At 37.2% G+C, this 26,853-nt stretch overlaps 1 protein-coding gene and 1 pseudogene across 11 annotated transcripts in view; both read left to right on the top strand.

Moving 5' to 3' along the window:
* Positions 1-26,853, top strand: part of LOC119245878 (P2R1A-PPP2R2A-interacting phosphatase regulator 1-like) — a 58,030-nt gene that overhangs the window by 24,932 nt on the left and 6,245 nt on the right. For 2 of the 11 annotated variants that reach the window (XR_005125425.2, XR_008551966.1), the window contains exons 5-12: positions 225-268; positions 372-426; positions 1,970-2,053; positions 2,448-2,536; positions 3,127-3,191; positions 7,193-7,292; positions 7,956-8,059; positions 19,811-19,911. Coding sequence is in view for 4 of the 11 variants with exons in the window: in XM_037511901.2 (XP_037367798.1) it covers positions 225-268; positions 372-426; positions 1,970-2,053; positions 2,448-2,536; positions 3,127-3,191; positions 7,193-7,292; positions 7,956-7,974 (456 nt within the window). In the remaining 7 variants the exon portion in view is untranslated. Of the gene's footprint in view, positions 1-224; positions 269-371; positions 427-1,969; positions 2,054-2,447; positions 2,537-3,126; positions 3,192-5,115; positions 5,439-7,192; positions 7,293-7,769; positions 8,124-19,810; positions 19,912-26,853 lie in introns of those variants that run through there. The other 9 variants (XR_005125426.2, XR_008551969.1, XR_005125427.2 and 6 more) reach the window with 9 other exon arrangements.
* Positions 4,332-4,580, top strand: LOC119245879 (40S ribosomal protein S29-like; annotated as a pseudogene).

Raw genomic sequence — 26,853 nt, 5'->3', positions numbered from 1 at the left:
TCTTATATACTATAATGTATAAGTAGTATGTAATAAGTAATACCTTGGTATAGTAGGTGCAATAATGAAAAATAGAGAGCCAGATACTAGTTTAGAGATCCTTGTATACTGTAGCCCGTCTATAGCCCAGTGATTAATAATAAAGGTACAACCAAATGAAATCAACCTTTATAAAGCCGATAGGAACAGAGTATTCAGTTTATTCCCATGTTTTTGCCTTTTAGGAAGAAGGCATGGATTTAGTAAATAGAGAAGCAGCGCATGAGTGGTGAGTAATGTACTTGGAAGTAATTCCCTGATCATTTGTATGTTCAGTTACATCTTATCTTTTAGCTAAGCAACCTGCGGCACTGATGTCTTTTCTTTTGTAGGGAGGTACAAGCATCAATACATATAAGTCAGTCTTGGGAAGAAAATTTGAACCTGGTATGGTATTAACACTTCAATTTTGTAGAAAATTTGAAATTTTTACTCACTTGCGGTGTTGGCACTGCCTAGTTTCCTTTCAAATGAGAACTAGAAATCTAAGTGGTTTGAAAACAAATTATATAGGCTGCATAAGAAATTTCTGATTGCTCTTAAGAAACAGTTTTATGACTTTCCCATAAAAATAATTATGATTGTTTGAAAGTGGGGTTCAAAGGAAATAGATACAAAACCATCATTGTTGTAGCTCCACTTCTTCTCTGCTCTAGTGGACCTAAAAAAGTTCAACTGTGCTGGTTAAAATGCCTAGATGACAAAATAAATGATTGCACTCTCCTACATAATTTATTAACCCAATAGAATTTTAAGCCACAGATGATGGATTTACTAGGGCAATGCTCTATTTCTATGCCTATAACACATATACTCCCACGGACATTTTATCATCTAGCCTTTAATTTAAACTTATGGAATTGAGTTACATCCCTTGCTCACATTTTTTAATGTCTCTGTTTACATTATGGTTACTTAGTTGTGGTAATTGAATGATGTTTAAGGTTTCTTTCCATGAACATCGCAGATCATGACAACAAAAATTGAACTGAAATCTGAGTAGAAGAGATTTTGGGTTGATGTCAACTTCCAGATTTGTGGATTATTAGATAAGGAAATGGGTCATCAACAGAAGCAGTGCCTTAGAGAGGCATCTATCTTTGATTTAGGATTAAGTCCTGAAAAATGAGATAACCTCCAGAGCTTATCACTTTTAATATTTTGGTGCTCATACAACTTATAGAAGCTGTTGGATTTGCTTAACTGACCCAATTCTAATTACTTTAGGTGTTGGAGGGAGGGAGGGAGTAAGTGAGTGAGTGAATCTGTGTGTTAAGACGAACCAAGGGGACATGTGTCCTGCAAACGAGAACATATTTAAGCCTTGAATTATGCAGTATTGATTTTGTCTACATAAAATTTATGAATATTTCTTTTAGCTACAGTTTTTTTTTTTAAGATTTATTTATTTATTTATTTATACAAGCACTGGGCACAGTCAGAAGCGTGGGAGGGTGAGAGGATTCACCAGAGCCAGAGCAGGGAGCAGAACAGGCAGGCAGACTGACGAAGTACACTGCTGAGGGGAGCAGCGGGCGCGGTCGGAGAGGTCTACGCGCCATGTGTGACCCTCGCCTGGCGGCGGGGGATGGAACGGGCGATGGAACCGGCGCTGCAGAGGCTGTGGGTAGCCTCCCAGCCCAGCACTCAACCGCTGCACTACCTGGGAGGCCCAGCTACAGTTATTTTTATATCTTAGGTCTAACCAAATCCTTCTTGATCCTTTAGTGGACATAGTATTGTAGTTTTCGATAGTAAAGCACAGGTCAAACCTAAAGAGAAACATTTGAATTTAGGGTTGGTGTATATAATAGGTATTGTCAATGTTGAGTATGCGCCCACTCAAGAAGGGCTTCCCTCCCCATACAACAACTACCTCCCTAAGTAAGTAGTTGGTGCTACAGCTATGTGTTGCTTTCTGCTTATACAGAATGACCATGATTTAGAGCAACCATCTGCTAACGTTGCTGATTTACATCCAATATCCCCAGCTTCCATCAGTGGGATTGGGAAGGTAAGAAAGGAGTGCTTAAAAATCTGTGTCCTTTGAAATATTTATGAAATGTTAATGTTTTGCCACCCAAATCTTTTGTTATAATGTGTTATATTTTGTTATAATGTATCTGATTCTGAAAGACAGCTCTCCCTTCCTTCTAATTTCATAAACTATTATTTACATATAACAAAAGCTGCCTACTTTGAAGTATACAGTTTTATTAATTTGGGTGATTTATGTGCCATCTTGTCACCACAACCAAAAGCAAGATCTAGAACAATTCCCATACTCTAAACTATTCCCTCTTGATTTTTTACACTAAATCTCCTCCCTGCCCCCACCCTAGTAAACCACTGATGTGCTTCCTGAGAAAAGTGGCAGTTTTAAAATCTCTGTTCCTATTTGGTTTTAGCAGTGTTTTTCTCCATCAATACAAACTTGTGTGAGTTGCTTCAGTTTGCCTTCAAGTCCTATTCCCAGTCCTACGCGACAGTTTACAATGTAAGTTTATCTTGTGTGAAAATGCCAATTGCTTATAAAATAAGAATTTTGGAAACCTAAAGGAAATTATAGCTCCGGGTTCTGTGACAACCAAAGAAGTAATGTCTCTTCAGCTAAATTAAAATGTCATCATTTTGATTTATCATTTTTGTATACTAAAGAAGAATCAAGCCATTAAGAACTTATGAGAACATGAGTTTAGGAAGAATCAGTAAATTCATTAACTCTGTTTGAACATAGTCTTCCCCTTACCAATTGTTGATAACGATCAGAGATAACTTTAGCACTTTAAATTACGGTACCTACTCATTCACCTATGATTCTCACCTTGATTCATGGTGTGTGACAGCTAGGTCCTTCTGGCTTTTCCCCCACAACTTGGGAAATTCACAGCTTGTGAATTACAACAGTTTACTGTCCTGAGGCTTTCCTGTTTGTACCCAGATTTAGAGAAAAGCAATAAAATGATGTTAAACACTGTACAGTCTTCTTTTAGTGCATGCCTTTACCTTAGCTCTCTTGTAATGAAATTCTCATAGCTGATACTGTTGTTCATTTTTCTTGTAATGATTGTGATGATTTTATTTTAGAAAAAGAAGTAAAAGTCCCACCAACATTCTCAGGCCAAGCATCCTTGGACCATTAAAAAGAAAAGGTACTTTTATCTGCCAGTGAGAATATTACTTTAAATTATTTGTTTTAGACAGTGTCATATAAAATCAAATTCTATATAGACATCCATTTTATTTACTTACTTATTTTGATGAAGGCATAGAGCGAGGCAGTCTTAAACAACTTACTCGAGTTACATTTTAATTCAATATCATGTTCTCTGTCCAAGTTTCTCTAAAAACTTATCTATACCTTTTTAAAGATTTATGGGCTTTTTCCTTTTCTCCCCACTATTTCCTGCTAGTGAATTGCATTAAACAAACACTTATGAAACGGGGAAATTTTCACTGCTTTAAAGCAAATTCCTGGGGCAGCACAATGTCATATAATTTTGGAGACATGTTTATTGAAAAAAGAAAACAAGTGTGTGGCAGAAGAGGACAAAAAGATTATATAATATGCATCACTGGTTTATTTTGTTTGTTTTTCAGAAATCCATTTTAAAGGATTTTCTTATTTAAAATATATTTGATAAGTTACTAGAGATCTCTTATTTCACTCAAACAGAACTATATAATGATATTTTGAGAACTATAAAAAGTCATATAAATATGAATTGAGAAATTTAATTCCAGTTTAATCAGCTATTAGGATTTTCATTATGTAAGTGTAATCCACCAAGCTAGCGCTGCCTTAAGTACTTTCTGAAACTAGGTGGGAGACGAACAAATGAACAAATAGACTGAGTCAGTCATCAAGTGTTTTGCTGAATCTCAACCCCTGGCCTGCCCTGCCTCCACATAGACACAGTGATATCATATGAATAAATTGGTACAAATTAGATCCACTTACAATACTGAATATATATGCTAATGGGAATGTTCTTTGATGTTTCACTTTATTGTGGGGGTTATTTTTAGTGAAATATATGGAAAGTGGCCCACCTACTTAGTAATAAAAGGGCAGTGGAAAAGAACAGAAAGGTTTTTTTCTTTAACTCTCACAGTCCGGAATCCCATTTCTCAACGCTGCTTCACTAATCTCTGTGATTATCTAGTTTTCCTTTTTTGTTAAGACCACCACTGAATTACAGACTTACTACAAAGCTTAACTATAATAGAGAAGAGAAATGGATAAATAGGAAAGGATATTCACTTTAAAAATGTACATCTGGCCTCGTTGCCTCCAAGAAAGCAAGATGGGTCACCAACAGCTCTGCTGCAGTCACCCGAGAAAATCCGGCCAGGGTTCTCGCTCTTGCCGAGTCTGCTCAAACTGACACGGCCTGATGCGGAAATATGGACTCAACATGTGCCACCAGTGTTTCCGTCAGTACGCCAAGGACATAGGCTTCATTAAGTTGGACTAAATGATCTTCCTTGAATTGGCTGTGGAGAAATCTACTGTAAAGCAGAAACTAGCTCTTTGAACATAAAATAAAATACTTCAATTATGAAAAAAAATGTACATCTATGGAAAATCCATTAAGATGGTGAAAAGGAAAAAAATAAGGAAAGAGGAAGAGCAAAATTGCAGGGAAAGAATGAAATATACATAAATGTTTCTTGTATTTTGCATGCATTCATGGCAATCTTCCTAACCACATACCTAATACAACATGTGCTTATTGTGTTTCAAGACTAAGACTAGGTGTCTTTTGAAAGATGTTCTTTTCCAGACAAACACATTGTTTTATGATGATGATCAATGACTAGGCCGGGGGATCTTCATGAAGTTTGACAAGTGTTGAAAATACATTCAAGTATATTGACAGTTTAAGAGCTGTTAGGAAGTTGGGATCATTTGAATTGTTAAAATAAAATATGCTCAAATTAAAGATAGTCTTTTACCAAATTAACGTAGTTCTCCTTTTAAGGCATTTACACATAGAATGTTTTAAACATTGAAAGTACCTGGAATTTTCTTAGAATTTGTGATTTAAAAATTATTTTTGTGTTTCAACTTAGACGTAATACACACAGTTGGTTCTCGCCTGGTGTCTTATTGGACATGGCATATCTCACATCTGTACCTGGCTTCCAGCTCTTCTAGAGAATGACTGCCTCGTTTCTTCAAGGTGTCCCTAAGAACTCCAGAATGAACTCTAATTAACCCACTCAGTGTATAAAGTTGCCCCTTGAAAACACAGGTTTGAACTGTGTCAGTCAAGTTATACGTGGATTTTTTTCCAGTAAATATATTGGAAAATTGTTTTGAAGATTTGGGACAATTGAAAAATTTGGCAGATGACCCACATAGCCTAGGAGTTTCCAAAAAATTAAGAAAAAAAGTTAAGTATGTCATTAATGCATAAAATGTATGTATATAATAGTCTGTTTTAACCATTTCCTACCACAACATGCGTGCAAATTTATTGTAAACATTTGAAATTTATCAAAACTTACACATACAAATGGAGACCATATGTGGCCCCCCTTGCAATTGAGAGAAATGTAAAGATTCAGTATTAAAAAGTAACTGCATGAAATTAATTGTAGTGTTGAATGCACTACTGTAATAATTTCATAGCCACCTCCCGTTGCTGCTGCAGTGAGCTCAAGCAGTTCCCAGTATCTGCTTATCCGTGTGATGCTAATCATTTCCATGTGAACAGTTCTTTCCAGTAAAAAACGTTAATACAAATTTTGAAAAATAGAGGTGGGGTGGGATATCAATGTCACTAACCCCAACATTGTTGAAGGATCAGTTGTAATGCAAGTCATACTCTCCCAAACATACCCTATAAAATTTTGACAAAATTCCTCTGGCCATTTTTGGCCACATACAATAATATATTAGACTAATTTTATTTTATATTTTAGAACATGAATATTCATATGGGAAACAACAAATTATTTCCTATTTGGAACCTGTTAATACAAATGAAATGTGGGTATTAAAAAGTAACTGCATGAAAGAGGGTAGGAAGATCAGAAGGAGGCCCTGGGAAGAGGGATGAAAATGAACGAGGATTGTAAAGGGGCAGAATGTGAGATAAAGACTTGAGTCTCTAAGCTTACGAAGGCATATTTTATGGTACTAAGCAGCAGTTCCATTAGGAATAAGCACGAGCAAATAAGGGCTCAAGTGGGAATTATGAGAAATCTGTAGAAATTGGGCAGTTGTAAATACTGTTTTGCAATTAATAATGGTACTGTTTTGCAATTAAGAATGGCCCTAGCAAAGGAAATTTTAATTTTATTCTATGACAAAGTTGTTTGATTTCTCCTGCTTTTAATTTAAATGAAAAATGGTAGATGAATAGTTTTTCCATGATAGTGTAAGTGTAATCTGACTTGGCACAGTATACCCAGACCTATACCTCTTTGACCCTATGAGCCATGATTATACTCCTAAAAAAAGATCTGTGGAATCTCTATCCCTGAGGATACTTTTTAATGAGGAGGTGGCCTTAGTGTTTTATCATTCAAATATATTCCACCCTACAAGTTATAGGCTTGAACATCAGTTTTTCTCACATCCAGATATAGTTATCATATTTACATATAACATTGTACATCTTAACATTTATTTCAAGTTGGAGATTATTGCAGTGCAGTTTTTTGAAATTAGACATTTCTCCATCTTTAAAAATAGATTTGTTTTCATCATTATGTGCTATAGAAGAATTGATCTATTTTGTTAGTTCATGGTATACATATACCAAGGTAAAGATAGCAGCAACCTTAAGAAGTTTATAATAATTCTAAAATAGAGAATGAAATAAACTTACGGTACAGTCTTACTACATGGCTATATAAAATCATGCCATAGAATTTAGTTAATAATAATGAGAAAACAAAAAGTAGATTATATATCCACATTATAGCACACATTCAGTTTTGTTTTAAAAACAATCAGGTATACACACATATTCAGAAATTACTGTAAAATGGTTATCTCTGGATAAAAGAGATTGTTCCCTTGTGTTTTTCTATATTTTTAAACTAGTTACAATGAGCAAGTTTTGCTTTTGCAATTAAAAACCTAATAAGCATGGTAGATCAAACATATCTACCTTGATCTGCTTTTTTTTTGCCATAGGTGAAATGGTATTTGAAGATCAGCCGAAGAGATCTTTCCCAGGCATGACCAACATGTCTTCTGAAACTACCCAACAACATTCCCAAGATAGGAATGTGTAGTGAGTATTAGCATGGGCTTTTACACATTCATTGGTCATTTTTCATTTGTTTTTAAGTCTAGTTTGGCCATTATATATATTCAAAAGTAGGGTATATTGTTAAATATTTTTTAGAAATTATAAAACTAACACTGCAAATAGGTATTATTAATGTTCGCTAACATTTTGGTGTGACACATATATGGTGAACACACTTTTAGAAGTGTGGTTTGGGCATTAGATTAAAAGTTATAAACATACAAGCTTGGAAAAATGTCATCTACCCATTTTCTACTTTGGACTTCTGTGTGCTTTGTTAGGCTGAGCTTGTTATTGAAAAGTGTGCCAAGAAGGCATGTTTTAATAATCAAAATGGGAAATACAGTGGATGAATTTTTATTTATTGTTACTGTTGGTTTTGTTTTACTGATCTAGTAACTACTAGTTGCTGTAACTCGTATAAGTTCTTTGCTTCACATATTTTGAGTTCATTTGTAGACAAAGAAGAGTGCACATGGAGATCTCTTGAATTCTGGTATCCATGAGTGGCATTTTCTTCTAGTCTATCTTCAGATACTTTTGGTGAAAACAGCAATGCTGGATCTTCTTGTAACTCCTCAACTAAAATCAACATTGTCATGAACTCTCCTTTGTCACTTGATTCTAGTTCTCCATTTATTCTAGTAGGCAGATTTTCAACTAAGATTCACCCATCCCAGGGCTTTCTCACTAATGGAGAGACACACATGCACGTGCATATGCACACACGTCGGAGCAGTAACAAAATGGTATGTTTTAATTTTGACCATTTCCTATTTCTTTTTCTCAATTTCCTAATATTCTGCTTGTTAATTTCTGTATATACCTTTAAAATCTATTTTGTAATATTTTCAAAGATGTTTTCCAAATAAGAACTTTGTTAAAGATCCAATCATACTTGTTAAAGCTACCATAGTATATACACATGCTGTATCTTGACTCTTTAAAATAATTGATTTCTGTGAATAAATAAATAAAATTAGACCTGGCCTCCCGTGGCGGCGGTTGAGCGCTGGGTTGCGAAGCTGCCTGCGGCTCTGCAGCGCTGGTTCGAACCAGAGGAGGGTACATTCAGCAGTGTGCTTCGGTCCTTCTGCTGCTCTGCTCCCTGCTCTGGCTCTGGTGATTTCTCTCACCCTATGCTTCTGACTGTAAGTGCTTGTATAATAAATAAATAATAAATATAAATCTTTAAAAAAAATAAAATAAATAAAATTAGACCTGATGAAATGTGATTGCTCAATTAATGAACAGGTAAAATGATTTTTAAATTATCTACTTAATTTCTATGCTGGTTTTTAATTATAATTTTAGTAAATTGTTAGTTTCCACTTGGTAAGTAAAAGTCACCTATCAAAAGCAGCTTTTAAAACTAACTAGTGTTAATATACTATAGTATAGTATACTATACTGATCTAAGGATCTGTTTTGCACAAAGTTCTTAAATGTTCAATTTGTTGGGAGGTAAGATGAATAAAGCTAATTGAATAGCAAGAAAATAATACGTAATTGAGGCTTCACTCAATTTGTACTTAACCTGATTATCTCTGATCAATTTTGTATTCTAATTAAGTGTGGAAAAAGACAATGTAGATAAATTGTGGTCTTTTACATTTCTATGAATTACCTTTTATCCATCATCATGACTACTGATTTGATTAAATGCAGGCTTAATATGTTAGGGCTTTTCTGTAAGAATCATGTGCTTCTCAGTTGTTCCCTAAGGGCTATAAATGTTTACTTAAACCCCAATTTTCTATTCAAAAGTCTTAAGGGATTTTTAATAAGAAATCCATGTGTTAAAAATTTTAAATCTAAAGTAATTGCTTTAAGTAATTGTAGGTAGTATTAGCATTTTGAAAAACAGAAATACATTCAGTAGAACTGCCTGTTCTGCTCCCCACTCTGTCTCTGGTGAATACCCTTCATCCCCGCCCCCTCCCCCGTACCTCTGGCCTATACCCCAGCTCTTGTATGCATAAATAAATAAAAATAAATCTTAAAAAAAGATATACATATCCTCATGAAATGAAGTTGAGAATTGGTTTAAATTTCCTCAAGCTAATGAAATAGGAGTAGTTATCTAAAATATTTATTAAATAATCAAAATGATGAAAATCTGATACATTATTCCTTAATATGGGAAAGACTGTCACACCAAGAATTTTTTATAATGGCCCCAATGGAATTGATTATAATAGATATTTATGTGGAGAGAGATTCTATTTACCTATGAATACATAAAATTGAATATTTATGAGATGACTGGGATCAGGATAGGCTCTTGAAACTAGAACAGGATTATTCCACAAATTAGATAAGGACGAGTGAGCTATAAATATTGCCTTTGTTACTCAGTTTCTTTACTTGCCATACATTTAATAAACCAATTGTGAATGTATAAAGGCTGCCTCACAGAATGAGATGTAATTGCAGTAATGATCCTTTCTGAAATTGTAGATCATTGACAGATTAAAAAGTCCAGATGGGACCTACTAAACATAGAGCTTCCATATGATCCAGCAATTCCACTCCTAGGTGTTTACCCAAAGGACACAGAAACATCAATTCCAAAGAACACCTGCACCCCTATGTTTATAGCAGCACTGTTTACAATAGCTAAGCTTTGGAAACAACCCAAATGCCCAAAAATAGATGACTGGATCAAGAAGATGTGGTACATATACACCATGGAATATTACTCAGCAGTCAAAAAAGATAAACACATGCAATTTGCAGCAACATGGATGGCGCTGGAAGGGATCATGCTCAGCGAAATAAGCCAAAAAGAAAAAGAAAAATACCGGATGGTCTCACTCATAGCAGGAATCTAGAAAACTTAAATAAGGGACCAGGAAAATGAATAACTATAAGAAAGTGAAAATCAGAATCAATAAAAAACTATGAAACAGAGACACTTTTGGGGGGTGGGGGACGGGAGGGGAGGGATTGGGATCAGAATGGGGGGTTGCAATTGTATGGGGAATATAAAAATAAAATTTATTATTAAAAAAATAAAAAAAAAAATGAATAGACAAGCTATAGGCCAGTTGCTATGTTTGTCATGGCGCTTGTGTTTCCTGGAGCAAGTACACACACAGCTGAAGCACAGTTCTTTACAGACATGGTGTTATTGCTCTGCCTTATCCTTCCACACCTATGTAACTCCAAAGGGTTTGCCAACACGGGCTCCTAAATACTCAGCCTCTAAGCTTCATTGCAGCAAGGAGTGTCTGAAAGTGCCTCTTCAGAAACTGCCTTCTCACAAGAGTCATAACTGACCATTACTTGTTGACTACTGTGTGAATTGTACAGCCTGATGGCCTGGCCATAGAAAATTACTAACCCTAATGTGCTTTACCCACCTGCAAAAAAAAAAAAAGTTCTACAGAATGTTCAGTACAAACACTAAGAATGGTGACAGTGAAGAATAGCGGTAAGAATACTTCTCAGTTGTATAAGGAACAGTAAATTGTGGTAATCTTGATAATCTCAGTATACCTTTCTCAATTCAGATAATTAATTTCACTATATTCAGTTAGTTTTTATTGTTTTAGTTGCACCCTAGGATGCCACAACTCACAATAATATGTGCAGAATCAAGGATTTTATAGTTGGTTTTCTATTCTGTTGCCTTTTAAACTTGTGTATTGGATCCATAATTTTCAATTTTTGATTTTTAGGCCAAAGCAATTCTAACTTTTACATGGTATTTTATGGTTGATTTTTTTTTGTAACAACACTCTATTTTGTCAGCCTAAACATAACAATTATCATATATGTGTCCCATAGTGAAGGACATGTATTAGTTTCCAATGGCTGCCATAACAAAATAGAATAGAAACTGGATAGATCAAAACATAGAAATGAATTATCTCACAGTTCTGAAACTAAAGTCCAGGATCAAGGTGTCAGCAGTGTTGGTTTTTTCTGGAGGTTCTGAACAAGAATCTGTTTCATGCCTCTTTCCTGGCTTCCAGTGGTTGCCAGAAATCCTTGGCTTGTAGGCATATCACTCCAATCTCTGTCTCTGTCATCACATGGGATATGATCCTGTATCTTTATATGTACTTCTTAAAAAGATACCAGTTATTGAATTTATTTTTTTAAAAATTTATTTATTCATGCATACAAGAACTGGAATACAGGCCAGATGCGTGGGAGGGTGAGAGGATTCACCAGAGACAGAACAGGCAGACTGACCGAAATACACCGCCAAGGGGAACAGTGCTGCGCTCAACCGCCTGCACCACCAGGGGAGGCCCCACAGTTATTGAATTTAGGGACCACCCTAAACCAATATGACCTCATGTTAACTTGATTACATCTGCAATACCATATTTCTAGATAAGGTCATAATCACAGGTACTAGGAGTTAGGACTTAAACATTATCTTTTGGGGGACACAGTTCAGCCCACAACAAGATAATTTTAGAAATTTGATTTTACTTGTTTCATTTTCCATAAATTAGTTTTTAAATCATCTATCTTATAACTTCTAAAATGTGAGGACAAGAGGTGACCGTATTGTATATAAGTGTTGGTATGTCTTCCTCATATATTATATGTATATAAATCCACTCACTTATAAGTATATATTTATGTATGTATACATAGATGCTAGTATAGTATTCACACTCTCGATGAAAGGACAAATGCATGAGGAAATACATTTTTCAAATAGTTTAAAACGAAATTTGTGTTAATGTTTTAATATTCCTATTTCACTTATCACCTTATAAGAGAGCAGTAATTTGATCCTAACATGAAACTTGCAGCAGTAATAAGTTAGATTCTCAGATCAGGGCAGAAAATATGGTTCTTAAATTTTATAATGACATAATCAACCAATCAAGCTTACAATTTCAAGTATGTTCAATAAGAATCTAATGAATGTGTACAGGAAACTATATAAATTGTAGGAAATATAATGATGGGTGAAACACCACCCCTGTCTTCAAGCAGGATAGCATAAGTGCAGAAATAATGACACAAGGCGGTCTAGATAATTATGATTGTAGATATACTTATGAAAGGACCCCTGCAGCATAGAAATAGATGGAGAGACAATATTGGAATAATAGTATCTCAGAACTTAAAGGATTTCAGAAGTCTTTTCATCTACCTCTCAATATAAGAATCCTTTTAAGAATTCCAGACAGATTATCTTTTAGCCTTAGTTTGAAATCTTGTAGTAATAAACTGACGCCCTCACACAACAGTTTATTCATTGTTGAACAACTCTCTCTGTTAGAAAGCTCTTACATTAAAAGGAAAGGGTGGGTTTAGAATTTGTATCTAGGTGGTCTGTTTCATTGGCAAATCAAATGAGCTATTAAAAGAGCATGAGTTAAGATTCTAATGCTGCATCAATCTTTGTCCCTGCTCCTTGAATTATTAGTACTCCCACTACAGGATATATTTAATCTCATCTCCTAAATGAATTTTTTAAAATTCACCTAGAAGCAACTATATGTATAAATATCCATGATGAAAATGCATGTATGGTACTTTGGATATCTATGGAGAAAACTAATTTACAATTTGCTCGAAGTGTTTTTAAATATTTTAAATCTTAAAAGTTGAGCTTGAAAAATCTATCATATAGGTAGACTTCACTGTCAGATAGTTGAAACTGCTTTTAGAAAAAAAAGCCAGAAAATAATAAGTACTCTCAGGGAAAGGTAGCATTTTTCCCCTTTAAATTCCATATTTCAAGGACTTCTTAAAACATTGTTTTCAACCCAAGACTAAATAAGATTAGTTTTTGTAAGTGTCTGTAATGTATAACTGGAGAATCACACATTATATAGAAACCTTGAAAACTTGTTCAACATTCTTTTTTTTTTTTTTAGCATTCCCTTTTTTTTTAAAAAGATTTATTTATTTATACAAGCACTGGGTACCGTCAGAAGCACGGGAGGGTGAGAGAATTCACCAGTGCCAGAGGGGGGAGCAGAGCAGGCAGAAGGACCGAAGTACACTGCTGAGGGGAGCAGCGGGCGGCAGGAGAGGTCTGCACGCCATGTGGGACCCTCCTCCGGTGGCCGGGGAGCAGCCGGGGATCGAACCGGTGCTGCAGAGGCTGCGGGCAGCTTCGCAACCCAGCACTCAACTGCTGCGCCACCGGGGAGCCCATGTTCAACATTCTTAACAGTGGGAGACCTGTCTCTCAGAAGAAATGCATTAACTGAATGCAATTATTAACTGCATAATTGCAGTTAATTGACCGTTAAGTTATATGTTGAAGTTGGAGACCTCTGTGGCATTACTAGGGGGCAGCGTAAATTGGTAACGTAATAGTTTGCATCAGCTTTTTAAGGGAGTGACCAGACTACATTATCAATGAGCACAGAAGTCAGGAGACCTGACCGTAGTAGCTCATTCTGCCACTAGCTCTGTGTGACTTTGGGTTGGTCGCTTCACCTCTCTGGCTTTCCAATTTCCAATCTGTAAAATAGACTTGGACTAGGAATTTATAAGGTCCCTTTTGCCTCTTAAAATTTTATTGATTCTGTAAAAACATCTGCCTTCACCTTTGCTTGTGTGATAATAAAGTCACGATGGCATAAACTTCAGAGGGCTTTAAGAAAATATTTAGGAAATTAGAAAGCTTTATACCTAATATTTTGATTCTTTCTGGCAACAAGAAGCTCATTTTGTTCAGTCTCATCAATAGTTTCCTCTCTTCTATGAATTATGCATGATTTATGATGAAATGTGGAAAGCTAATTTCCCCCTGGTTTCTTGTTTTGTGTGGATAAATGATCCTCTCAGGATTTCCATATTAATAACAAGCTCCTACTGACGAAGCACTCACCATAAAATTTTCTCTCTACTGTAACTACGGCTTGAGACAAAACAAAATAAAGATATACTTGGTATGTCTGTTTCAGAGAAGCAGGAGAAAAACTACCTTAACTATAACATCATCCCAACACACTTGGAAGTGTTCAACTAGTACTCAAAGGCAGACTAACAGCAACATAGTTTTTCCTTTTTCCTCAATAAGTATTATGTGGCTGTAAGAGAACCTCTCCACCTTCAGTTTGGTTTATTTCTTGGCATGGCTTTTGTGCTAGGTGACTCTCCATTGAACACAAATGTAAAAAGACACACTTGAAAGTCACAAATAGCTGGTTTGTGACTTTGTGCTAAGGAAGGAAATACTCTGAAATTACATTATCCAGCAGAGGAACCTAATTATTCTTTCCATTTCTAGACCTGATCTTCTGAGAGGAAGAGTTAGGTTTGTTCCCATAACCAGGATAATATTAAACTGCAGTGGTTTACAACAAGTCCTATTCTTGGATGATCTTTTCTTAAGTGTGAGGTCTTTGAGAAGGAAGGTGCTGAAGCTAGCATGTTGGGGCTGTCAAGGGAAGTTCCGCTAAAACTCCTTTAACCTGGATTTGGAATATATTTCTACTCCACCTTGACTCATAGAAAACTTAATTTTTTTTATAATATACAAAACTGTTGAGAGTTTGAAGAAAGTATAGTATTTGGATTCATTGTGGTGGATTCCCAGTATCCTTTCTGGAATAAGTTTGATATTATATGTCACAAGCCTTTGAAATAAATGCATCTTTCAATATAGTAAGTCTACTAGAAATTTTTCACAGGGAAAACTATGGGACAGGTTGAAAAGGCTGTTTATTGTAATGTTATTTGTAATTGTGAAAGCCTAATGCTTTTAACAACTGGTGCAGGGGAAACTTAATATCCACACTCAAATTAGTAAAGCTGGACTCCTACCTCACACCATATTAAAAAAATTAGGTCATAATAGGTCAACTTACCTAAATAATAAGAGCTAAGCCCATTATACTCCTGGGAAAAAAAAAAACAGGTAAATTTCTATGACTTTGGATTTGGTAATGAATTCTTAGTTACAGCACCAAAAGCATGATAACAAAAGAAAAATAGATTAAATGGACTAAATTAAGAACTTTGGTGCATCAAAGGACATTAACAAAACAGTGAAAAGACAACCTATGGAATGAGAAAAATATATTTATAAAGCACATCTGCTAAGGGCTTAGTCCAGAATATATTAAAGAAAAACTCCTATACCTCAGCAACAGAGAGACATACAACCCCAAAACATATGGACAAAGGTCGTTAATGAATAGAGATTTTTCTAAAGAAGACATACAGATGACCAATAAGCACATGAAAGATATTCAGTGTCATTAGTCATTATGGAAATGCAGATCAAAACCACAAAAAGGTTCCACTTCATATCCACTAGAATGGCTATAATCAAGAAGACAGATATTAACAATTGTGGGTGAGATTATGGAAAAATAGACCTTTATACATTGCTGGATAGAATGTAAAATGATGTAGCCACTGTGGAAAACAGTGAGGAACTGTGCCAGTTCCTCAAAATATAAAACTTAGAATTATATGATCCAACAATTCTACTCCTTGAAAACAAGGACTCAAAAGGATACTTATACACCAGTGTTCCTTGCAGCATTGTTCACAGTAATCAAAAGGAGGAAACAACTGAAGTGTCCATCATCAGATGAATGGTGAAAAATATGGTATATTCATATAGTAGTACATTTATTACTGGGTTATGAAAAGGAATGAAGTTGATGCATGTTGCAGCATAAATGAACCTTGAGAAAGTAAAATAAGCCAGATACAAAATGACATTGAATGGCTCCACCTATATGAAGTATTTAGAGTAGACAAATTCATAGAGACAGAAGTTAGATTACAGGTTACCAGGTAGGAGGGAGAATACTAAATTATTCTTAATATATACAGAGTTCCAATTTGGGATGATGAAAAGTTTTTAAATAAGGTGGAAATAGTCGCATAACATTGTGAATTAATGCATCTGGATTGTATACTTAAAAATTGTTTAAATAACAAGTTTTATGTAAATATAAATGGTGGGGGACTATGGGTGTTTTGGTGGTGGGTGTGGTGTGATAATGACACCTGAAGGAGGAGATCCTATACCTCTTAAAACATAAACAACATTGTAAATCAATGTCACCTCAATAAAATAAATACATACATTAAAAAAAGATTTTTAATACCTCGCATGCAGGATCAGTTAAACCAGCATTTCACAGGGTGTGTTATAAAATGTTAATAAGTAAGTGTCCTGAAAATTTAAAAAGAGGGAGGCCACAGGGAGTCAAATAAGTTTGAGAAACTCAGGTAAGCTTGTTTGTGAAAGCCCAGGAAGGAGTATGGTGTGAGGCATTTTTAAATTGTTTGACCTAAGTTCCTTGAGGGACATCTTATGGGATTGATGTCATGTAGAATACCCTTTGGAAAACATTGGGTTAAACAAATTACAGTACATTCATTCCATGGAAATTTCTGCACCCATTAAGAATGATGACACGGTCATATATCACTTGACATGGAAAGATGTTTACACTATATTGTAAAATAAAAAAAGCAGTGTGATTAATGGGTTCTCATTTTTGTTTTTAAAAAGTATATGTATATATTTTATATGGATATAAAGTAGAAAAAGTCTGTAAGGCTATATGCCAAAATGTTTAAATGCCCGGGAGGTGAGAAGATGGATGATTTTGTTTTCATTTACTTTCTTCTCTGTTTATCTGTGTTTTCAGATTTTTCCACATGGAATATCTTTTAATTGTATAATCAAGAAATACTATAACTTAAAATTATTTTAGAAATGCATATGCAATTGTTAATTATGAGAGGGAGAGAATTAGGGCATCAGTGTTCCCTTATCAATATTGGATTCTTCACATCTGTTTGAACTTTTCATTGAGGAAGAGTCCAGAGAGCCTTTAAATGATTGGAAAGTTTTACACACTCAAAAAATTCTTCTTTAAAGTCAACTAAAACTACCCTTCCATCCTTTGGCCCTAATTTGTCATAGAGAATGCTAGAAAATAGCAAAATTCAACTCCTTGGAGATCTTGCAGGTTCCTCAGTTCCAGACCACCACAATAAAACACATGTCACCATAATTTTTTTTTTGCTTTCTCAGTGCATATAAAATTATGTTTACGTTATATTGTAGTCTGTTAAGTGTGTAATAGCATTATGTCTAAAAAAATGTACATACCTTAATTTAGAATATTGCTAAAAAAATGGTAGCCATCATCTAAGCCTTTGGGGTTTCATAATCATTTTGTTGCTGGAGGGTTTTCTCTCAATATTGATGGCTGCTGACTGATCAGGATGGTGGTTGCTGGCAGTTTCTTAGTATAAGACAACAATGAAGCTTGCTGGATTGATCAAATCTTCCTCTCATGGAGGATTTCTCTGTAGCATGCAATGCGGTTTGATAGCATTTTACCCACAGTAGAAATTCATTCAAAGTTGGAGTCAATCCTCTCAAACCTGCTGCTGCTTTGTCAACTAAGTTTATGTAATATTCTTAATCCTTTACTGTCAATTTGACAATGTTCGCAGCAACTTCACCAGGATTGATTCCATGGCAAAAAATCACTCTTTGTTCATCTGCAAGAAGCAACTCCTCATCCATTCAAATTTTATCAGATCACAGCCATTCAGTTACATCTCCAAGTTCCACTTCAAATTCTAATTCTCTTACTATTTCCACCTCACCTGCAGTTACTTCCTTACTGAAGTCTTGAACCTTAAAGTCATCCATGAGGGTTGCAATCAGTGTCTTCCAAACTCCTGTTATTGCCAGTATTTTGACCTTCCAGGAATCACTGATGTTCTTAATGACATCTAGAATGATGAATCCTTTCCAGAAGGTATTTAATTGACTGTAGACAGATCCATCAGAGCATTCACTATCTATGGCAGCTATAACCTTATGGCATGTCTTTCTTAAATAATAAGACTTGAAAATTAAAACTACTCCTTGATCCATGGACTGCAGAATGGATATTGTGTCAGCAGGCATGAAAACAACATGGGTCTCCTTGTATTTCTCCACCAGAGCTCTTGGGTGTCCCTGTGCATTGTCAATGAGCAGTAATATTTTGGGTTTTTGTTTGTTTGTTTGTTTTTTTCAAAGATTTATTTATGCACACAAGAGCTGGGGTACAGGACAGAGATGTGAGGGGTGAGAGGATTCACTAGAGACAGAGTGCGGAACAGAACAGGCAGACTGACTGAAATACACTGTTGAGGGGAGCAGCGGGTCTGCTTCACCATGTGGTTTTTCCCTGGCCAGCGGGGATTGAACTCGTGCTGCAGAGGCTGTGGATCGCTTCATAGTGCGGTTCTTAACCCCTTGCGCCACCAGGGAGGCCGAGCAGTAATATTTTGAAAGTAATCTTTTTTTCTGAACAGTAGTTCTCAACAGTGGGCTTAAACTATTCAGTAAACCATGTTGTAAATAGATGTGCTGTCATCCCAGCTTTGTTGTTGCATTAATAGAGCACAGACAGACCAGATTTAGCATCATTCTTAAGGGCACTAGGATTTTCAAGATGACATTGGCTTCAACTTAAAGTCACCAGCTGCATTAGCCCCTAACAAGAGAGGCAGCCCGTGCTTTGAAGCTTTGAAGCCAGCCATCAACTCCTCTCTAGCTATGAAAGCCCTGGATGGCATCTTCTTCCAATATGGCTGTTTTTTTTTTCTCTATATTGAAAATCTGTAGTATATGTACCTTTATCTTAGCTGGATCTTCTGGGTAACTTGTTGTAGCTTCTACATCAGCACTTGGTGTTTTTTACCTTGCACTTTGATGTTATAGAGACAGCGTCTTTCCTAAAACCTCACGAACCAACCTCTGCTAGCTTCAGACTTTTCTTCCACAGCTTCCTCACCTCTCTCAGCCCTTATAAAATTGTAGATGGTTAGAACTTGCTCTGTATTAGGCTTTGACTTAAGAAAATATAGCTGGTTTGATCCATCCAGACCACTAAAACTCTCCATATCAGCAATAAGACTGTTTTCTTATCACTCATGTGCTCTCTGGAGCAACACTTTTAATTTCCTTCCAAACTTTTCCTTTGCATTAGCTAACTTTTCCTTTGCATTCACTTAGCATTCACTTTTTGGCCCACGAGGCCTAGCTACCATCTCATCTCCAAATTTGATGTCTCTTCCTTAGTAAGTTTAGTCATTTCAGACTTTTGATTTAAAGTAAAAGATGTGGGGCCTCCCCAGTGGTGCAGTGGTTGAGCACTGGGTTGCAAAGCTGCCCGCAGCCTCTGCAGCACCGGTTCGATCCCCGGCTGTTCCCCGGCCACCAGAGGAGGGTCCCACATGGTGCGCAGACCTCTCCTGCCGCCCGCTGCTCCCCTCAGCAGTGTACTTCGGTCCTTCTGCCTGCTCTGCTCCCCACTCTGGCTCTGGTGAATTCTCTCACCCTCCCGTGCTTCTGACTGTACCCAGTGCATGTATAAACAAAACTAACAAACAAACAAATAAATAAATAAAACATGCCTCTATAAAAAAAAAATTTAAAAAAATAAAGTAAAAGATGTGAAACTCTTCTTTCACTTCAACACTTAGCAGCCATTGTAGGGCTATTAATTGGCCGGATATTGTTTTATCTCTAGGAATGGGGAAGCCTGAGGAGAGCGAGAGAGATCAGGCAACTGCTGGCCGGTAGAACAGTCAGTACACACACAACATTCACTGACTGAGTTTACCATCTTATGTGAGTATGGTTTATGGCACCCCAAAACAATTACAATTATACATCAAAGATCACTAACCACAGATCACCTAACAGAAATAACAATACTGAAAAAGGGTGAAATGGTGCAAGAATCACTAAAATATAACACAGACCGGAAGTGAACACATACTATTGGAAAAATGGTACCAGAATAATTTGTCGAGGCAGGGTTGCCAAAATCTTAAATTTGTTTAAAAAAAAATACAGTATCTACAAAGAACAATAAAATGAGGTACACCCATACCATTTTCTACTCTCTGTTCCAGTCACTGGTACCACTTTTGCTGACATTTTATCAACATTAGTGCTGAGTTAGACTAGGTCAGACTGATAATGCATTCTATTGGAGAAGCATCTCATGGGATGTCAGTGAGGAACCAGAGTTTGTGGTGATACAGAATATCATTTCTTGTCCTTGATTTGTTTCCAGTTCTCCTGACCAGCCTGTTATATACATTGGTATTTTTTCCGGCTGAAGTATTATTTGCCTTTTATTCCTTTTGCCACTCCTCCCACATGGTAGGCATTGTTTAAAAGAGCCTGGTAAACTATCCACCAGCTACAAATAGCATCAATTTCAATTCCTTCCACCATGCATACATGCTTGTGTGTCCTGTAATTGTAGGGACTGCATTTTGGTATACAGTTTATATATGATGTTTATTTTTTTTAAATTTATTTATTTGTGCATACAAGAACTGGGGTACAGGCCAGAGGCATGGGGCGGTGAGAGGATTCACCAGAGACAGAGTGGGGAGCAGAACAGGCAGATTGACTGAAATATACTGCTGAGGGGAGCAGTGGGCAAGACAAGAGAGGTCTGCTGCACCATGTGGGTAGCTCCCCAGCCGGGGATCTAACTAATACTGCAGAGGCTGCGGATAGCTTCATAGGTTGTGTCTTAACCCCTTGCACCACCAGGGAGGCCCCTGTATATGATGTTTAATGCTGAATATTTGCTAAGCAGAAATAGCTTTGAATCTTCAACTTTTGAAGTTTTCCATTTGTGATTTATTTATTCATGAAGTAACATTGTTTTACAAGATTTTTCCTTTCAGGTGAGGTCACCATAGCTTTCCCATCACCAAAGCACACAGTCTTGTATGCTGTTTTTAACACTTCACTGAGGTTTAACTTATATACTTCAGATTGCACCCATTTGAAGCTTGCAGTTCAGATAGAATCCGTTTCCATTGCCACAGAAAATGTCCGCTGACGCTCTGCAGTTATTTTTCCTCTACCTCCACTGGTGGTTTCTGGTTACTCCTGATCTCCATTTCATCACTGATAGATTAAATTTCTCTCTTACAGACTTTCATGAATATGTAATCATACATTATGTACGTTTTTGTGTCTGATTGCTTTGACTTAGAATGTCCTTGAGATCCATCCATGTTGCTTCCTGTGTCACTAGTTCACTTCTTTATTATTGAGTTGTACGTACTTCATTGTTTATTGACCTTTTGATGGACATCTGGTTGTTTTCAGTTGTGGGCTATTATGAATAAAACTGCTATGAGCATTTGTATTTAAGCTTTTGTGTGTTTTAATTTCTCTTGAATATTGATAAATGCCAAATAGAATTGCTGTATTATATGGTGAGTGCATTTTTAACTTTTAAAGAAATTGACAGTCTATTTTCTAAGGTGAATTTACCATTTTATATTCCCATCAGCAATGCATATTCATTTGTGTAGTTGATATATGTGACATACTTCCTTCAAAAGATAATCCCATTTGATTTAGAAAATAAACTGACCTTTCTCCAGAGGCTTCTAAGTTCTTAGGAATAGCTTCCTATGATTTCCCACTTCTTTTGGTCATCTTCAAGACAAACTCATAGATGAGTCATACCCAGATGCTGTGACTTGCTAAAGCCACAGTGACATACACAGCGTGTATATAGCCTCTAATTCCCTTACGGATGGAAGTAGACTCTAACTTACTGATATTTGCCAGAGTCCTGTTGGTTAGGGGTTGTGGGTACTTGGAAAGCTAGGAAGCATGGTATCTGAAGACCTTTGGATCTTGGTGACATGAAAGCAATAAAAAAGGGGGGGGGGGCGAAAAAACAGTATGTGTACTTGGTATATTTCATTAGACCCAAGAATCAAGTGTTTACAGAGTGCATGTTACCAAGCAACAAACTTTGCTAATCTCACTTAACCAAATAGGGCCTCCAGCGGAAGCATCAGGGTTGACTGAGTCTTGTCTGGGATTCCGCAAAGTTGGGCAGAAGAACCTATATGGTAGGCTGATGCCACATCCACCAGACTATCAAACAGAGGATTTTGATTTTCTCCTTTCTGACATGGTGAAATCAGGACTAGTATGCTTGCTTTTGGGGACTTCTCTCCTGTCACAGCTGTTCTTTAACAAACAGACCCATGACTGTTTTTGTCTGTGACAAAGGACCCATATAATACATCACATTCACAGGCTATTTGGGTCATTAGGCATTGCCCGCTCTGCACCAGACATCTAACCTCTTCTGCTCCTGGCTTTTTGTGCCCATGAGATCCTTTTCTTTAACCTCTAATATTCTCTAAGCTATTTTAAAATATTGTTTTCTATACAAAGATTAATTTCCCTTTATAAATAAGATGTTCAAGGACAGCACCAATGTTCATATTTGAGGTTACTACATTATATTGAACTCTTCGTTTTAAGTCTTTCAGGGAACCTGGCTTAATTTGTGTGACTGTAGGATTCTTATTATTCAGTGTAACTAAAACCAGGGAAAGACATCTCTCGTTCAAATTCTGTAATTGAGTGGATCAAAGTCCCATATTTTTTCCTGTGAATGAAAATGGTTTCTTTAAAAAATATATGAAGCACACTTCTCAGCAGTATGCTTTGACCGACTAGGCAAGTTAACAAGACCCAGGCATTATCTGTACTAATGTGTTATTTATATTCTGCTTCTTTTCCCAAAGAACTCAAATTAGAGGCAACTGAATGAAGTTGATGCAGTTTGTCTTTTGCTTCTTCCCACCTTGCTGTCTGCTGCCTCTTCCAAAAGGGGCCTCAACTCCCCCTCTCTAATCAAAACTCCCATCTTGGAAAGTCTGAAATCAATCTGGACTTTCCAATTAAAGCCCTACCCAGGAAAATTAAAGTGACCAATAAATTTTACTCCAAGGGGAAGGTGTTTGTATTTTAAAGCAGTAATTTAGTTCTGATTTCAATCATTGGAATTTGGGGGTGGGTAGTCATCAGGGAATAGCTGAGAGCTTCTGTCCCCTCTCTTAAGCCCCCCCCCCCAAGCACTACCTGGAGTGGGCAGAAACCATAGGCCCTTCTCTCCGATGGCCCCATGATTGTCCCCATTTATTTAGGGGGAAACTAAGATTTGGGAGGTTAATCACTTGCTCAGGTTTCTTTCTGATAAAATGGGGATAATCACCATACCTACTGCATACAGTTATAGTGAAGGCAAAAATATCAGCTGCTTGTAAGATGCTAAGCTACCTGGCATATAAGAAGCACACAATTTAAACAGGATCTGTTGTTTTGTTCTTATTTATGAGTTGGTCTATGATGCTAAGGGAAGAGGCCAGCCTTCGATGTCCTCCAGCCTCTCTAGACCTTTACGTCCTGTGTTGTTGGGTTTTTCCATTTACTCTAGTGTTATAAAGTTTCCTTTAAAATATATTTAAGGACAGGGGCCTCCCTGGTGGCGCAAGGGAGTCCACACTATGAAGCAGTCCACAGCCTCTGCAGCACGAGTTCGATCCCCTGCTGGCCAGGGAGCAACCCACATGGCAAAGCAGACCTCTCCTGACTCGCCCACTGCTCCCCTCAGCATTGAATTTCAGTAGATCTGCATGTTCTGTTCCCCACCCTGTCTCTGGTGAATCCTCTCACCCCTGGCATCTCTGGCCTGTACCCCAGCTCTTGTATGCATAAATAAATAAATCTTTAAAAAAATAAATAAAATAAAATATATTTAAGGACAAAAAGATAAGTCGATTTGAAGAAAATCATTAGGTAGCAAGTAGCAGGTGGTGTGGGATGTGGCAAAGATGGTGATGGATGTGTCTGATGCCTATTTCAGTGATTCTTCATTGCTAGAATCAGTACAAACTACTCTGTTTAACATTGTACCCTGCTGCCCCCACTCCCAGTGCTCCCGATCCCTGCTAGCCTGCTGGACTCTTTCTTCTTTCTATGGGATTACCACCTTCTGACATTCTCTATACTTGGTATATTCTCTTTTTTTGTTTGTCTCTGTTTGCTAGGACATAAGTTTCTCCAGGGCAGGAATGTGTGTGTGTGTGGTTTTTTTCTCTATGTGAACAAGGTGCCTAAAACAGTACCTGGCCTGTTGGAGGTGGTCACTAAATATTCAGTGACTGACTGAATGAATGACTGACATTCACAGTGCTTCATAGTCTGGTCCCACTCGATTTTCCAGCCTTACCTCTTGTCACGCTCCCCTCTGTGCATCACGGATACCAGCAGCTTCCTGTGGATGCCATTTCTTCTCCCATCTCCATGCATTTACTCATACTCTTCTTCCTTTGCCCTGAATACATAATCGTTGATCTATGCAAAGATTTACTTATAAGAATGTTCTTTGCAGTCTGGGGTTGTATTTTTTTAAAAAAAGGAAACAGCCCCAGTATGCATCAATAAGGACTAAGTTAAAGGATCATAATAACTCCCACTTGATGTAGAGCGACTTGGCAATATCCATCCGAATTACAAATGCGCATAGCCTTTGAACCAGCAGCTCTGTTTTTAGGAGTTTATCCCACGGATATACTTGCTCGTGTGCCAAATGAATATGTGTTAGTGAGTCACTGCAGTGCTTTAGTCACTCCTATTAGACACAGCAGTGACAGAACTCATTAAATTATTATGTAGAGCTATATTTATTGATGTGGGAAGATCATAATAGCTAACATTAATTCAACTTGCTATGTGTCAGGCACTGTGATAAGTGTTTTTATATATTTTTATCTCATTTAATCCTCATAACATCCCTGTGAGGTAGTTACTATAATAGTCCTCGTTTTACACAGGAGGAAATGGACTCAGATAAGTTAATTTTCTTACCAAGTCACACAACTAATTAGTAGCAAAGCTGAAGTGTCTGAAATCTATTAAGATAGAGCAGTATGTATACTATGACCCACTTTCATAAGAAAACATTCCAAATAGATAGATAAATGTATATCTGTGCATGCGAATTATTAGAAAGGGATACATAAAAATAGTAACTATTGGATGGTGGAATTGTGGGGAGTTTTTATTTTCTTCTTTTGGATTATTATTTTCTGATTTTTCTAAATTTGGGGGCTGACTTGGAAGGAGGAAACGGAGCCAGGATGCATGAATTACTTGTCATTTTAAAGATGACTAAATTTTAAAAGTTTGATGACAGTGGGGAACAGTGACACACATATAAGGGAGGGGGTATGGAGAGAGAGCTGCCCCGAGGAAGAAAGGACAGAGGACAGCTCTTTGGGCCAAGTGCAGGGGAAGGCAAGAGAACCCAGGGTCAAAGGCACAAGGAGAAGAGGCCCCCTTGAGGAGAGAGACCCCTGTTGTGTTGCCAGGAGGCCCGAAGGGTGGGGGTGAACTGGCAAGGGTGAATGCAGAGAAGGGAGGGAGAACTGAGGGAGTTCCTGCTTAACGAGCAATGTCCTGTTAGTGAAATCCAAAGCCAGACCCTTCCTGAGGGATCAGGGTAAGTAAGGGTGGGCTAGGGGATTCGAGGAGAGGGAGAGACTTAGAACAATCACCCAGAGAAACTGGATACGGATATATAAAAGGACTGCTTCCCAGCCCTTGGGGCCCTGCTGGGGCTGGCTGGCCTGGCTTTGTAGCAGTGCCAATTTCATGACCTTCTCCAACAACAGCAGCCCAGAGTGGGGGTGGGGAGGATGGATGGTCCCGGTTTTCACAGGGCTGGGGACTGGCAGAGCCGGTGCTGTGGAGGGTCGCAGGGACTGAAATAACTGATCCTGAGAAGGAGGGAAGGAAGTCGCCAGACTACTGATGAACTCTGGGCAAGAGGACAGGAGGGAGGCTGGGGTGTTGGTGGCCATGGTTGGCCAGATTGTAGTAGAGAGAGACAGACAGGAGGCTGAGGTCAGAGGGGTGTTTCTGAGTTTGAGTTGTTGAAGCAGCACCCTCTGGGACCTTGGGGGTAAGTGAAAATGAGCAGCAAGAAAACCGTGGGTGATAAAAGGGCAAAATCAGCATTAAAAGGACTCCTACCTGATGCAGTTTGGCAGTATCTATCAAAATCCTCAGTACAGGTTCCCTTTCATCCAGCACTTTGGCTGTGAAGGGTTTCTTCTATAGATAGACCTACTTGTTTTGTGCAAGATGAATGTGTGAGGCGAGTCACTGCAGCGCTGTCTGCAACTGGTCATAGACCGGAAACTGTCCATCAACGGTAATTTGATTAAATAATTGATGGTTCATAGAATGGAATGGTAGGTAGATGGGGGAAAAGGAAGATAATCTTTATGTGCTGATATGGAATGATCTCCAAAATGTTTTGTCAAGTGGAAGAAGCAAGGTGCAGATCAATGTGGTCGTTTGCAATCTATTTGCTAACATAAGCATAAAACATCTCCAGAAAACTACCTGAAGAGTTGTTAATGTTGGTTGCCTCCAGAAAGGGAAGGCTCTAGTTGGCAAGGGACAGGGTCTGGAAGGGTCTGGAAGGTAACTTGTCCTTTTTTTTTTTTTTTTGTACCTTTAAAAAAAATCTATTGAATTAAAATTGACCAAAAATTGCATATATTGGAAGTGTGCAACATGATGTACCTTTTAAATTTTGAGCCATGTAAATGTTACTGAGAAAATAAAGTAATAAATTAATTACACATGTTTGTATATGTAATTTGAATCTCTTCTACAGATATGAAGTCATTAATACAAAAGCACAACAAAAACTCCCAC

This window comes from Talpa occidentalis, unplaced genomic scaffold, assembly GCF_014898055.3.
Source record: "Talpa occidentalis isolate TD23 unplaced genomic scaffold, MPIMG_talOcc4v2.1 talOcc4.15, whole genome shotgun sequence".
Taxonomy (NCBI): Eukaryota; Metazoa; Chordata; class Mammalia; order Eulipotyphla; family Talpidae; genus Talpa; species Talpa occidentalis.
The sequence above is the reverse complement of the archived record's forward strand: the minus strand, read 5'-3'. Positions and strand labels throughout refer to the sequence as shown.